The sequence below is a fragment of the Bombus huntii genome, chromosome 2 (assembly GCF_024542735.1).
Source record: "Bombus huntii isolate Logan2020A chromosome 2, iyBomHunt1.1, whole genome shotgun sequence".
NCBI classification, from domain to species: Eukaryota; Metazoa; Arthropoda; class Insecta; order Hymenoptera; family Apidae; genus Bombus; species Bombus huntii.
This window is the reverse complement of record NC_066239.1, coordinates 10,199,446-10,212,825: the sequence shown is the minus strand read 5'-3', so window position 1 is coordinate 10,212,825 and position 13,380 is coordinate 10,199,446. Positions and strand designations below refer to the sequence as shown.

Below are 13,380 nucleotides of genomic sequence, written 5' to 3'. Positions count from 1 at the left end.
CATTCGGATCTTTATCATAATCTGAAACTATATCTTGCATTCTAGACTGATCTACACGAAACCAGCTTTTTCTTTTCTCTCTTGCTACAAAGAATGAACGCCAATGTGCATTAGTTCTTGGCATTAAATAAATCCTATGTACAAAGGATTTATCGCGTTATCGAAGTGCTAAAATAGTATCGTTAATATCCGATTTGATCATTGTTTAATATATTGAAAGAGGCATGCTTTTATGTGTTTTCGTTATCATTGATGTTTCGCGATAAGGAATTAGGTATTAATCATCCGTTTCCTTTTGTTACAGTAGAATTTATGTTTCGTGGAAGTGCCAGTAAAAATAGTGCATATATTTTAATTAATAATTCCTGGCATTCATTAACAAGCTTGTTTATTACGTAACGAAGTATGTAATTAGGCTATAATTATAACTTCTAATATGCACATGTATTGTAATTCAGAATCACAAGGCAAACACGTATGAATTCATTTTTCTTAATGTTCTAATTGTAATGTAAATTTAAATGTTATTTGATGGTTAATATACTTACAGAATTGGAAAGAAGACTTTTTAAATACAAAGGTACAAATCTTGCGAAACCTCCTGAAATATTTTCATTACGAAAATATCTACGAAGTTTTATAATGAACCCGATCGTAGAACGTTATGACAATCGTAATTCAAGACGAAACAAAGATAAGAAAATTGACAATATAAAACACTGTAAAATATGAGAAATGTCTGTTTGTCCTCCTGTGATCTTCGATTATATGATAATTTATTATTGGATGGCGTGTAACGTGCAACGTATAGCAAGATAATTCGAAGTGAAGATCCAAATCGTCTAAATAAAAAATAAGACCAAAAAACGTGGTACTTTCAAAAGGTATAAATAAAAAGTGATGAAGTAATCATACATAGTTACGAGATTATGAGGCGCCAGTGCTATCGCACTGGATAACTGCAAGTAATATACGTACTCATCGATATTATCGGAAATCAGTAAGATCTTGTTGGTATATGATTCAAAGCAAGGCGTCTATCAGTTTCCTTTCTGCTAAATATCGACATCCTATCGCGAATCTTCATTTATCGATATTTCGTAATAATGTCTATTGCACGAAGAATTTATTCTCGGGGACACTCTCAAAGTTACCAATCGCTTTAGATATACCTCGATCGATCGTTCCTTATTCTTTTAAACAATTAGAACAACTAAAACCGAAACTTAATTATTTATCCGAGTTCTATGTATATAGCAACTTGTGTGATGAATTTATCATTTATCTCAATACGACCAAATTCGATCTTCTAAGATTCATATTTGAATTGGTGTGAGAGGTGATCAGATATTTCCTCTGTGAAGTATAAACATACAATTGTATATGATATGATCGAAATTAGAAAAATATAATCGAACTTTGTCCTATGCAATTGAATTTTCTGTAACCAGACTTATCAGATCTGACCAGACGACTGTAGAATCTATTGTTACTAGACTCTATCAGACTTTATTGAAAATAATCAAATTACAATCCATTGTACCCTATCGAGCATCACTAGGATCTATTGAACGTCACAATAGTCGATTGGAGTCCATTGATTTCATAAATCATATTCGCTCGAAGCGTTACGGACTTTATCAAACATTATACAACACGATAAAAAATTAGTAGACTTCGTTAGACCGTATTAAACGCAATCTAATGTTGCTTGACTTTCTCGAATTTGATTAATCATTCTCGGAATTTGAGAAACTCGATTGAACATTGACACGACGTTCATAGCCGTAACAATAAATTGAACTTACAATCATAGATGATTAACATGTCAATTATGCTATCATCTGGATTTGAATTCCACGGGTTAAGGTTAATGTCCTACTTTGGAATTTTGAATCTTCAATTTAGATTTGCAATTCGATTTGTTTTTCAGATCCAGATTTTGTATTCGAGATCGAGTTCGTGATCGAAACTTGAGTTTCAGATCTGAGTTTATTATACCGAATGTTAATATCTGTGCGTTATGCGCGAGTTGGATTCTCGACTGAGCTGGTAGTTGAAATTTAAGTCAGAAATTTAGCTTTAAAATTGGAATCATCGTCAACACTTAGGTTCTGATTCTCAGATCAGAATTTAGACTTGAATTTATTGCTGGAATCCATCCAATTTCGATGTTCGTTCATAGCTGAGATTTCTGTTTCTTGGCTCTTTAATTTCGGTTCGTGACACTCGGGAATTAAATTCAAAATTTGGTTTGCATCGGAATTTGAATTCAGATGGTCTAGATCCAAGCGTCAAGGTCTAGATTTACATTTACCGCTATGTACTTTGTCACTGTACAATTCAGTACGATATAATCTTGGTTGTGCGGAAGATCCGTAAGATATTACAATTGGGAGTCTATGATAGGATCTCTTGAACCTTATTCCAATTAAAATCTTTTCGATTCATTCTTTCTGATAAAATAGTGTGGATTGATGTCGTTCGATACGCGATCTAGCTGTATGTAATTGCATGCAATCGTATCTGATATGTTAAATTGAATTTCATCGTGCGATTAGATCTCCAATGATTAACTAATGATATAGAATTCTATGCAAACAAGATTGACTACATTTTTCGATATTTGTTATTATGTAGCGATCTGCTACACTATGCACTAAGTTATAATTAGATCCAGTGACTGTGTTTTAATAGGAAAGCTATCTAGTGCGACTAACTGCTTCTAGATCATATAAATCATGAACGACAATATAAAATATACATTTTTCTCCATACGTAAACTTGAATCGCGAGCCACGATTGGATCGCGTTCCATTGTGTGTAACATTTTAATAGCTTCTTATCTGTCATACGCTATCAATGTCGCCGATGAAAGACAATTTGTATGTCAAACCGAATTATCTTCATCGATCAATGATCTGTGACCACACATACGTTCATGCGACCCTCTATACCTTCATTTAGCTATGTAATGACGATAATAACGATCGTTATTGCACAACTAAAATGAGTAATTACATAACATTGAATACTATCAGGAAACCTAAAAAAAAATAAAAAGAATAATGGAGAGATTATTATCATTACGAGATGCAATTTACTTGTAATCCCGACGAAACTCGTCGAACTATAAAGTTTCTTGTACAAGTTTAAATCGTTCTCGACTGGCAATTAAAGTGCAGCCTTTCTATCCGGTCCGTGATCGAACAACACGACCTGATCACCGTCGATCGATCCGTAATATTCGCCAATCGATATTTCACTATGCCTCCCCGATAATGTACAGTAATAGCGTGCCATTTGCATTCGAGTCGAATACGCGGACCGAGGCGATACCAAACGTCACAACTTGTCCATTATTCATAAATAACATTTCAATTAAAGCACGATCTGCCTGAGCGTTTTGCAATTTTTCCGCCGCTTTACGAGGACACTTCGAAGCAAGATCGTTTGATTTCTTCGCGATACCGTAAATTACAATTATTTTGATTCGCGTATGTAAAAAGTCGTTCGAGTAGGACAGAGGGGATTTTTTAAGATTCAATAGGAAGATTGTAAATTATTCATCTACGACGCGTGTCGCAAAAGTAAAAGCCAGATTACTGTATCGTTATCGTACGTCGAAATCGAGTTCGTATATATTCTACACAAAGGGTTGTTCCAGGAGAAAGTTCCTCGATTTTCGATCGTAGGTGGATATTTTTCATGCACATCGTGATACGGTTTCGTGATCAGTTTCACTTTCTACCAAAAGCTCGCTTCCTGCCTCCGCACTTATGACGAAATGCTTTACGACGCGGAATTCCTCGGTTTATCTTTCCCGATGAATCATGTGCTTGTTCCTAGAGCCGATATTTCTAAGGATAGACGATTCATTGCTCCTAACGAATCTTCTAAATGCTCACTTCGATATATTCTCCTAGATAATAAAAGGAAACTCTGCGTAGCTTTACTTCTCGTATTCAGCGTTGTCCCTATTTCCACGTTTCTTCGTATAAAGCCAGAAGAGCTAACTTAACGGTTAATCACACGATAAATTGATGCAATAACGGTAAAATATAAAATTTGATTTACTTCATCGTTTGTTATATTCCCTATCGACTATGATAGCTTCATTCTTTTTTTTTACTTATCTCTACTTCCTTATTCGTTTCGAGAATTTCTACCTCTGTGATGAACGATCGATCAAGAATGGACCACTCAACGAGCAAATTATTAAAAATATCTGAATTTTAGCATATGCGGGTAAAGTTTAATTCTTGAGAAACCAGACTATTAATTCATAGAGTTGATCAATTAAAGTTTCGCGTGTTTCAAATATTCCTCTCTAAGAAGATTATATTAAAACATACTATAAAAATTATCTAGTATCTTCTTCCAAACTATACAACCTTCTCAAAGAGGAAACTGTATAACAACATTTGTAATACTTTTACGTTGGAATTTCGATGCGTATCTTTACACGATGTTACCGGCATTTACCAATCAAGGTAGGCTCATGCAAAAACGAATTAATTCACCGCACAGCGTGTCGAATCGGCGGACACGTGTTCGCGGTTTCGTGAGTCAGGATAACGCAGGAAGGTGTTCGTGACGTTCGGAGCAAGGTGTTCGTGACGTGCCGCCAAGTCTACATCCGATTAGCCATCCACGTCGACGTGCATCGCTGATAAGTCGCGATGATGCAAGCGACGTTCGAAATGTCAGTGCAAGAGGAAACGAGGGCAAGTATGCCGAATTCTCCCAGCTAAACGGTAATTCGATCATCACCGGTGAAAAGACCTAGATAAGAGATTCCGACACCGTCTGTCGCCGAATACCTGTACGTTATCAACGATTTCGTAAGAGGAGCAGCTATAAATGACCGGTGATGTTATTATATGCTGTGGTCATTCGAGTAGCGAAACGATGGACGTGGATTTCGATGAATATCTCAGGCTGCAGTGTAGTAGAATTTAGTTTTATATTTAATTTATTTGAAAGAGATTTTGGTTAGTGACTGGTTAACACGTTGGATACGCAAGACACGGATCAGAGTCAGTATATATCTTTTTTTTTTAATTTCATTCTTATGTACTTTTTCTATTCTCAATACGCCTTAGATTCTCATGATAGACCTATACATGCACTTACTTTTAAAAAGTCACAAAAATGTGGAATTCAAAATTTGCTCGTTAAAACGAGAGTCGTATTTGTATCGAATGTGTGAAATGAATTTTCATGATCGAGTGGGTTTACCCAAACGCGAACTTCTATTATATGAACGAGAAATCTTAAATAGCGAATTTATTCCATACTATTGTCTGACCTCTTAGTGTTATACAAACTCCAGTTATAAAATCCTATAAAATCCTATAAAATCCTATGAATTCCACATATGACCGCTAAGTATGATATCGTTCCTCGATAAATGAAGTTTTATTGTAATATCCATTTAAATGAATTCCCGTTGATCGAATCCGTTTTTCTAAATGCGAACAATTATATAAAATGATGATAAATCATAGGAAAACGATTGGATTCCTATGATATGAAACCGCTCGTTCTACGAAAGGTTTAAGTAATCGAAGGTCTGCCGTAACATGAGTATCGATATTATTACAACGTGCGTCATAACACACGTTTTTTTCAATGCTCGAGTGAGCACACCGATAATCCGAAATTATAATCCAAATTTCCAACGTGGCGGCGATAATCCGAAATGATATTCCTAATCCGCTTACGATTACGCGGTAGCCGGACTTTCATCAAACCGGTGAACGCCCCCTCGATTTCATCGAACTTCCTATGAGTTCTTGAGCTACTAGCGAAAAGAGGATTCGACTGAATGATGATAAATAGGCTGATTCGTGGAATCCGTTGGTGAGTTGGTTTCTCGGTGACGGAGACCGTGATAATGGTTTCGTAAGATCTGTTGATGGATCTTGCGATTATGTAGATGAGTGCATATTTTGGAATCTTTGAATACGTTTGATAGAGTTTGTCAAGCAAAATCGATCCTGTAAGATACGCTCACGAATGGTTTGTATTTAGAGAAATGAGGTTACTGGTGAAATAAATTACATTATTTGAGAAAGTGGGAAAAATGTATGTTTTAAAGAAATGTTTGTGTAACATTTAAATTATATACCGAGTATTTGGTTGTGTCATAAATGCTTCTTGTACAATACATGTACGAAAACAGGATTAATTTATGTATGTTGCAAAACAACCCAATATTTAGTGTCCATTAATGATAAATATTTATTATGCAATACTTGATAAATATCATGAATGTCATTTGAAATAGAAAACGAGCAGTTAATTCACTCTAATTACTTACTACTTTTACCGACAAGCGTTCTCTACTATTTAGTATGAATTTTTGACCGACATTCCTCTGTTTCCTGTTCTTTTAATTGCCGTTCGATCGATTTCACAAGTGTTTGGCAATAGAGACGATCCACGATAAGACTGTTCTCGGATCGCTGTTTAAAAGTAGATGCAATCAGATCGAGAGTGATTTGCATGGAATAAGCTTTACGATCGTAAAGAAAACACGACGCAGTTACGATGCAAAGCAGTCGGCATTTTAACCGAGCCGTTTCGTGTTCACGATGATATTTAAAAATCGTGAAGACCTTTCCCTGTTTATAGTCTCGTTTGACTGTTGCAATCATTTTATTAATTAAAAAAAAAAAAAAAGAAGCGATCTTAAAATACCGACAGAATTGGAAATTTGAGTACACTTGACAGGCTATAATTATTATATCATTATACTGCATAATTTTATAGTATAGGAATGACAATTGTATTTTAAAAAAGACATTTATTCACCTCATTTTTTTAAATGAAATAATTTATAGTAATTGATTTATAAATCACTTCACCGATGCCATTGACTCGCTAATACATTCGCCTAATAAATTGGAAAATTAATAATTCAGTGCAACAGGTTTCCGTAATTTAACCACCTACACAATATTTTATATTGTACACTCAGGTGTGTGCGCTTCTTGCTTCGGTCGTCGGAGTCGCGTGGACTTTTTGTCACGAAGCCAAACTGGTTCCGCGAGACTGTGTAATAGGACACCATAAATCTTCCTTTTCTCATCAGAAATATTTTAGCCTCCCTCCTTCCGCAATTAATAAAGTCGCGCCGTTACTTCTTCGCCGTTTAAATTAATATGTAAAAAATTAATCGAAACGCTTATGAGGTAAACGCCTATAATGAAACAATTGCATTCCCGCTGAAAATTTCTTCTCATTTTGTTTTAACGAAGCTTCTGTATTTGATGTAATAAATTATGAAACTTAAAAAAAATGCATACAATCAACTTGGTTCCTGAAAGACTCGTTTTTAAAATACATTGATTTGTCTTAAGATTTTCGAATAGCGGCGTATCACACTGTATCGATTACAAATGGACAAATTCAAGTTCTACGAGGTAGAAATGCTCGAAAATACATTTAAACGAGTATTTGATAGATCGCGCGCGTGAAACCGTGGAAAATCGCTTGCCACCCCGTTTACCGTTCGAAATGTAACTCTCGTCCATTACATTACGTGAGAAGGCGTGTTTACACGGTGTGAAAGGCGTCGCGGCTTCAGGACGGACCAATCGATGATTTCTCGAGAGTCATTAACTCATATAACGAATGATCCTGAGAGCGGTGAGCGTTTGCTGGATCTGTAATACCGCCATGCTATAGCTATGCCTGTCAATCGCGCCGGTTTCAAGAAATCACGGACAGTTTCGCGATCTAAAAACCGACAACGACTGCTCGTTTCACCCTACTTTCAGGTGAAAATCTATCGAATTTCTTTTCGTGTCTTACTACTGTCTAACTCTCTAACTCCCGTACGCATTCAAATTGCAAATTGATAATTCTACTCACTGTGTCAATTCATAGCAGCGCCAGTAGTCTTTGGTTTCGCTTGTTTTTCAATCTTTCCAGTAAGAAACTATGATTTTCAATAGAAAGTTTCCGATAAAAATGAAATATCGTGGTTTGGAAATCGGAGGATTAAATATTTCAAAAATTATCCTCAAATTTGGCAGAGTAATGTGAAAAATATTAAAAGCTACTATATAGTTAAACAAATATTATAGATTATCGATAGAAGATCGATATTAATATATGCCTATAGACGTTTAAAAAATTGTCTACTGCGAGTAAATCTGACAGAATAAATTAGCGATAGATATTTTTAGCTATGAACGGCTTTCAAGACATTTTCATGTAATTTATTTATTTGATCGTGACCGGAAAGCGTAGGTTCAATGTTTAGATTCGGATTTTTATATCCTCTGATTTTACCTGTTTAGTTATCCTTGAAAGCTTTTCCATTTTATCATATATATAATCATGTACATAATATCGCGACATAAACTCGTTAGTTTAGTTTTGGGGATTTTAGTTTAGTTAGCGTTTTTAATTTTTAGTTAACGAAGTAAAATATTTACTGTCGTTAAATCACGCGGAAAATTGGTAAAAATAAAGTCGAGAACCATGTTCGAAGGAGAATGCCACACGTGCAACGCTCGAGTTTGAATGCATCACTTCGATAGGTCAGTGCATGTCTGACATGAACGTAATTGGTATCTATCGGAAACACGTCAAGATAAGATATCGGTTAACAACGTTATCGTGCTCGTCCGTGTGACGCGAAACGTGGTTGTCTTCTTTTAACCGAAACGCCGGCGTTTAACTTGGCCTCGTTACTTTTATCGACAAATCTTAAAGATCGATCCAGTCTAGCGCAACGTTCCGCGTCGCGCGATCGTGTCTTCTCCCAGATATTAACACTGTACTCTGCTATTTGTGATACGCCGTTTTCAGTCATCCAGTGAAATATATTCTCAAATAATCGAAATAAAGTTCATTATTTTCGTTGTGCTCCATCTCGCGCAATAAATATAAGCTTCGTGACAGGTTGCTCGCTCTGCTACAATTGTATTCAACTGAAGTAAAATTAAGTTGCGGTGCGAGTTTATGATATCATAAGTGACATGTATCGTACAAGGTATATTTTTCTTTGGAAACGTATTACACGTAAAATCGAACTGTTTTCACCGTGATACGTAAACTAACACGTTTTCAAACGAAAGTTCCTGTGGATAGACGTTAATTGATGATGTGCTACTGAGGTGTTAAATTAATCATCGACGGAGGTATCGATAAGACTTTATTAGAAATTCCTCTATTACGGGCTCTCTCGTTATAAATAGAAACGAAGAAGAGAAATATAATACCTTAAGTCAATTTTTCATTACCAAGATTAAATCTTGATCGACCGGGCTGAGTTGTACGGTTGTTGGGTTTCTAACCATTAATCTTGTTTATCGTTTTCTTCTTTGTTTTCTTTTTTTTTTCGTACGTCATTTATTATTTTCTGTTATCTTTTTTACATAATATAGGTTATTGCAATTTTCTGCTTTCTTGTTTTCTTCTTTTTGCATTTATGTGACTGTGTATGTATATCTGGTAATAAAAGAACTAAAGAAAACGAGAGAGAAAGAAAGAGAGAGGAATCGTAATTTTCAGTCGTATTATTGCTAATTAATTTATACGTTAATCATATTGCTATTAGGTATATTACGTATAATACATTTTAATTATATATTTATATCATTTATTTATGTTTTAATTTTTACTGATTATAGTTCTCTTTTTTTTACAGATCGGCGCAGGAGCCATGTCATCGGATCGGCACCACGGATCGCGAGAAATCGACGTAGAACCGGGAGAATCGGATCACCTGCCGGATACTTTCCGAACCGAGTGAAATCGAATACAAAAGATCGTCGGCCAATAATCGGGGATCGACACACGTGATCGGCCCACAACAGCTTGCAACCTACGGCCTCCCCGCTGGCCTGGCCAGCTACTATGCGAATTGAAGCTCTCAGCACCCTCGTCGCGGTGAGTTTGCCGTTTTCAAACCTTTCAACGCGATAGATATCACTTCTTCTCGGTCCATTCTTCGCTATGATCGATATATTTAATATTTGAGAACTGTATTGTCATTTTTGCGTGACCGATTCGGTTTTGTTGCGTGAGTTGAAAAAAGTATACGAAAATGACGTTTGTTTTATTTATAGCAGAATACATATACAGGGTATTTCACCTAACTTGACCATCTTAAATGTCTTGTTTATTTTTTATGATAGGGGACAATTTCAGAGGAAGAGAATATTCGGTTCAAAGGGGCAAATGTAGTGACGGGCAAAACAATTTTCTCGAGGGCACTTTTTTCGAGATTCAACGATGTGCAATGTGTCGACGAGAAAATCATTAATTTCAATACTCGTTCGGCGACGGTAAATGAAGGAATCTCAATTTCATTGGAACAGTGTGTTGTGTAATTGTTCCTGATGCTTAGAAGCAGAATGTTTCCCGATCGTTGAATGGAACGTGGTGCAAGAATTTGATGGCCAGCTCGATCGTCAGGTCTTACGCCACTTGATTCCTTCCTGTAGCGTTTAATTAAAGAATAAAGTTCACAACGATACTCGCACAACACCAGAAAACATGCGAGAAAGGGTTCTATACGGATGTGCATCAATTATTATTATAAGTACTTAAAAATGTAGAGAAATCATTCATTTGTCGTCTCCAAAAGCGTATTAAAATTAATTTTGAACACCTTTTGAAATAAATATTTTCCACTGAAACATACAAATCTTACCTTTACCTTCTCTCCATACAAACGCGATTTTCTCGTCGAAAAATACGCGAGGATCAACATATTGTACATCATTGAATTTGTTTTTTTATAAACTATAAGACTGTTGCAATGAAAATGTGTAGTCCCATTTAAAAATACTTCGATGTCTTTGAAATCTCGAAAAAAGTGTCGCTGAGAAAATTTGTTGCCTATCACCACATTTGCCTCTTCGAATCGAATATTCTCTTCCTCTGATACATTTTGCTAGCATAAAAAATAAAGGAGGTACGTAAAATAGATCAAGTTAGGTGATCTATGCTGTATAGCAACCTCAATTTTAAGGTAAATTATTGAAAAGAATATATCGAACGATCCGATATATGTACCTAATATGAGATTAAATAGGATTGGAAAGTTTACAAATTTCTTAATATGAAAATTATCAGGATTTTTTTATTTTGGAGCAATTACTTAAATTCCAATATTTCCCATTAAAAACGTAGTAGTACTCTTTATTTCATTATCTATTTTCTTTTTTTTTTATAGCTTTTTACGGCGATAAAATTTAAGTAAACTTCGTCCGTAACAAACGTAAAGAAAAATTACGAACTACGATTTAACATCTACGTATATTAAGAAGCAGGCTAAACTATGGTTAAAGTCTATGAATTAGACTTTCCCTGTTCTTTTTATATCAAATAACAGATGTAGCTCGAAAGCACCCCTAAATCGCTTTTGCCAGACGTTGTTGATACAAGAATGTTTCATAGTTTTATTGGCAAAACAGTGCCACGTTTATTTGGCTAGCAGGTGTTAAAATAACATTTGCATAAATCTGGCTTACCGCTACAATAAGTAATGTTGCGCGCATGTTAGTGCCGTACAACTCGAATGCCAACACAAACGATAACCGTGATAACTATCCGGATTTAAATCATCGCCCATGGAGAGTGGGTGTAATTACCGTACTATTCTCACGTACTTTCGACGACATTCAGCCCACAAGATCAAGAATTGCACGGTTGAAATATATTCCATGATCCGAATGAATATCAAGATTCGTTGTTCGCAGGATTATAAAATTTTACAATCATATTATAACGCCGGCTCATCCTTCTTCTCTCACTCATCGTTCCTTTTAGCTCACTGCTGGGCGTCGTCGGTTTATTTTATTATAATTTTCGGACATAAATCCCTGTGGTCAAGCCAACCAACGATTAGGTTTTTCTAATGACCAAAAATTTCCAACCCACGCGTTCTTCCGTTCATCGTCGGCGACGTGTCTTTCTTTTTCACTATTCTTTCACGAGCGTTAGGAAATAATCCGGCTCAGAGGATAAATAAAGCAATACGAAGTTTAGTACCTGATAAATCAACGTCAACTTTGTTGCACTCTGTCCTCTATTACAGGTTTTTATAGCCAGTGTGCAAAGCAGTTTCTTCGTGGCTTTGAATAATTATAAACATTCAGTGTCTTGATTCAATAAACATAATACCTTTGAACAAAATATGTTGGAAGTAATAAGATGTAGAAATTTATGTCAGCCCGCCATGAGTTGGTCTTTTACGACCTGAACTATCAAGCTTCGATGTGCATCTAATAATACTAGGTTTAACGATTACAATTAATGTTTTACGACGAAAATAGATATTCGCCTTCCGTACATACGTATACTGCCATGCTCTAAAAATCGTAATGTTACAATATCGAATACTACTACATGTAATAAATAACCAGAAAATGTCGTTGTCCCACTATAAATTCCAGTGTGTGTTAAATTAAACCATAACTTCAATCATCGTCTGTCGACCCACGTTTAATGATATGAATAGCGTGTTCGATACCTCAGTTATTCACCCTCATCGTGGAAAAATTTACAATACTCTGGCACCTGCGTGATATAATTCGCTATTCTTTTCGCATTCCACGGTCCGAGATTTTAACGAGATTACAGGAGATATACTGTTTCTTACGGCTCGAGACACGTTACACTGGACTCGAGGTGTTCGTGAGCTGTTTTAATGACACGGTTATTCGGTCGGCGGCGTTGCGAGAATATCGGGAACGCATTGATTTTTGCGGCGAAGATCGATTACCGTCGGTGCAAATTAATAATACTGCCTTTCACCGCGAGATTTCCAAGGCGATTCGCTAGTCTCGACGCGTAGATCATAATATTAAAACGCATTACGAGCAATGCGACAATGGCGGGAATCGGCGCCGGTCTGGCGTTCGTTCTATAATCAGAAGTCCCTAAAACCAGATGACTCGATATCGAATAGTATTAGAATTACTGAAGTAGATTTACGACAATACATTTTTGAAGATTCGTATGGTTGTTCGTGTATAGACGAAGATCCGTTCCTTTCTTTATCTCTCCCCTTATCTTTCATTCTGATTTCTTTGGTGCAAGATTTCTTTGTACTTTAGTCATTGATAACTTTAGTATACATTGAATTTATTGGAAAAAATATCGATATTTTCATGTTACGCTCATTGAATATTTAATTTAACAAATCGTAAGAATAAAATCAAAGACGTTTATTCTAATAAGAAATCCTAAAAACTGAAGAAATTTATGGCAAATTATCTTACAATCATTGAACCATCCACTATGATTTGAGCGCATGGAGAATTCTTGTCATCGACGTAACGAATAGCAAATAATTACAATACGCTTGGAAACTATTGGAATTCCTTCTAAACATATGTATGTTTTATATTT

At 35.7% G+C, this 13,380-nt stretch overlaps 1 protein-coding gene across 2 annotated transcripts in view; it reads left to right on the top strand.

Moving 5' to 3' along the window:
* Positions 1-13,380, top strand: part of LOC126878297 (uncharacterized) — a 114,159-nt gene that overhangs the window by 83,000 nt on the left and 17,779 nt on the right. The window contains exon 2 of one of the 2 annotated variants that reach the window (XR_007695631.1): positions 9,668-9,856. Coding sequence is in view for 1 of the 2 variants with exons in the window: in XM_050640935.1 (XP_050496892.1) it covers positions 9,877-9,909 (33 nt within the window). In the remaining variant the exon portion in view is untranslated. Of the gene's footprint in view, positions 1-9,667; positions 9,910-13,380 lie in introns of those variants that run through there. The other variant, XM_050640935.1, reaches the window with a different exon arrangement.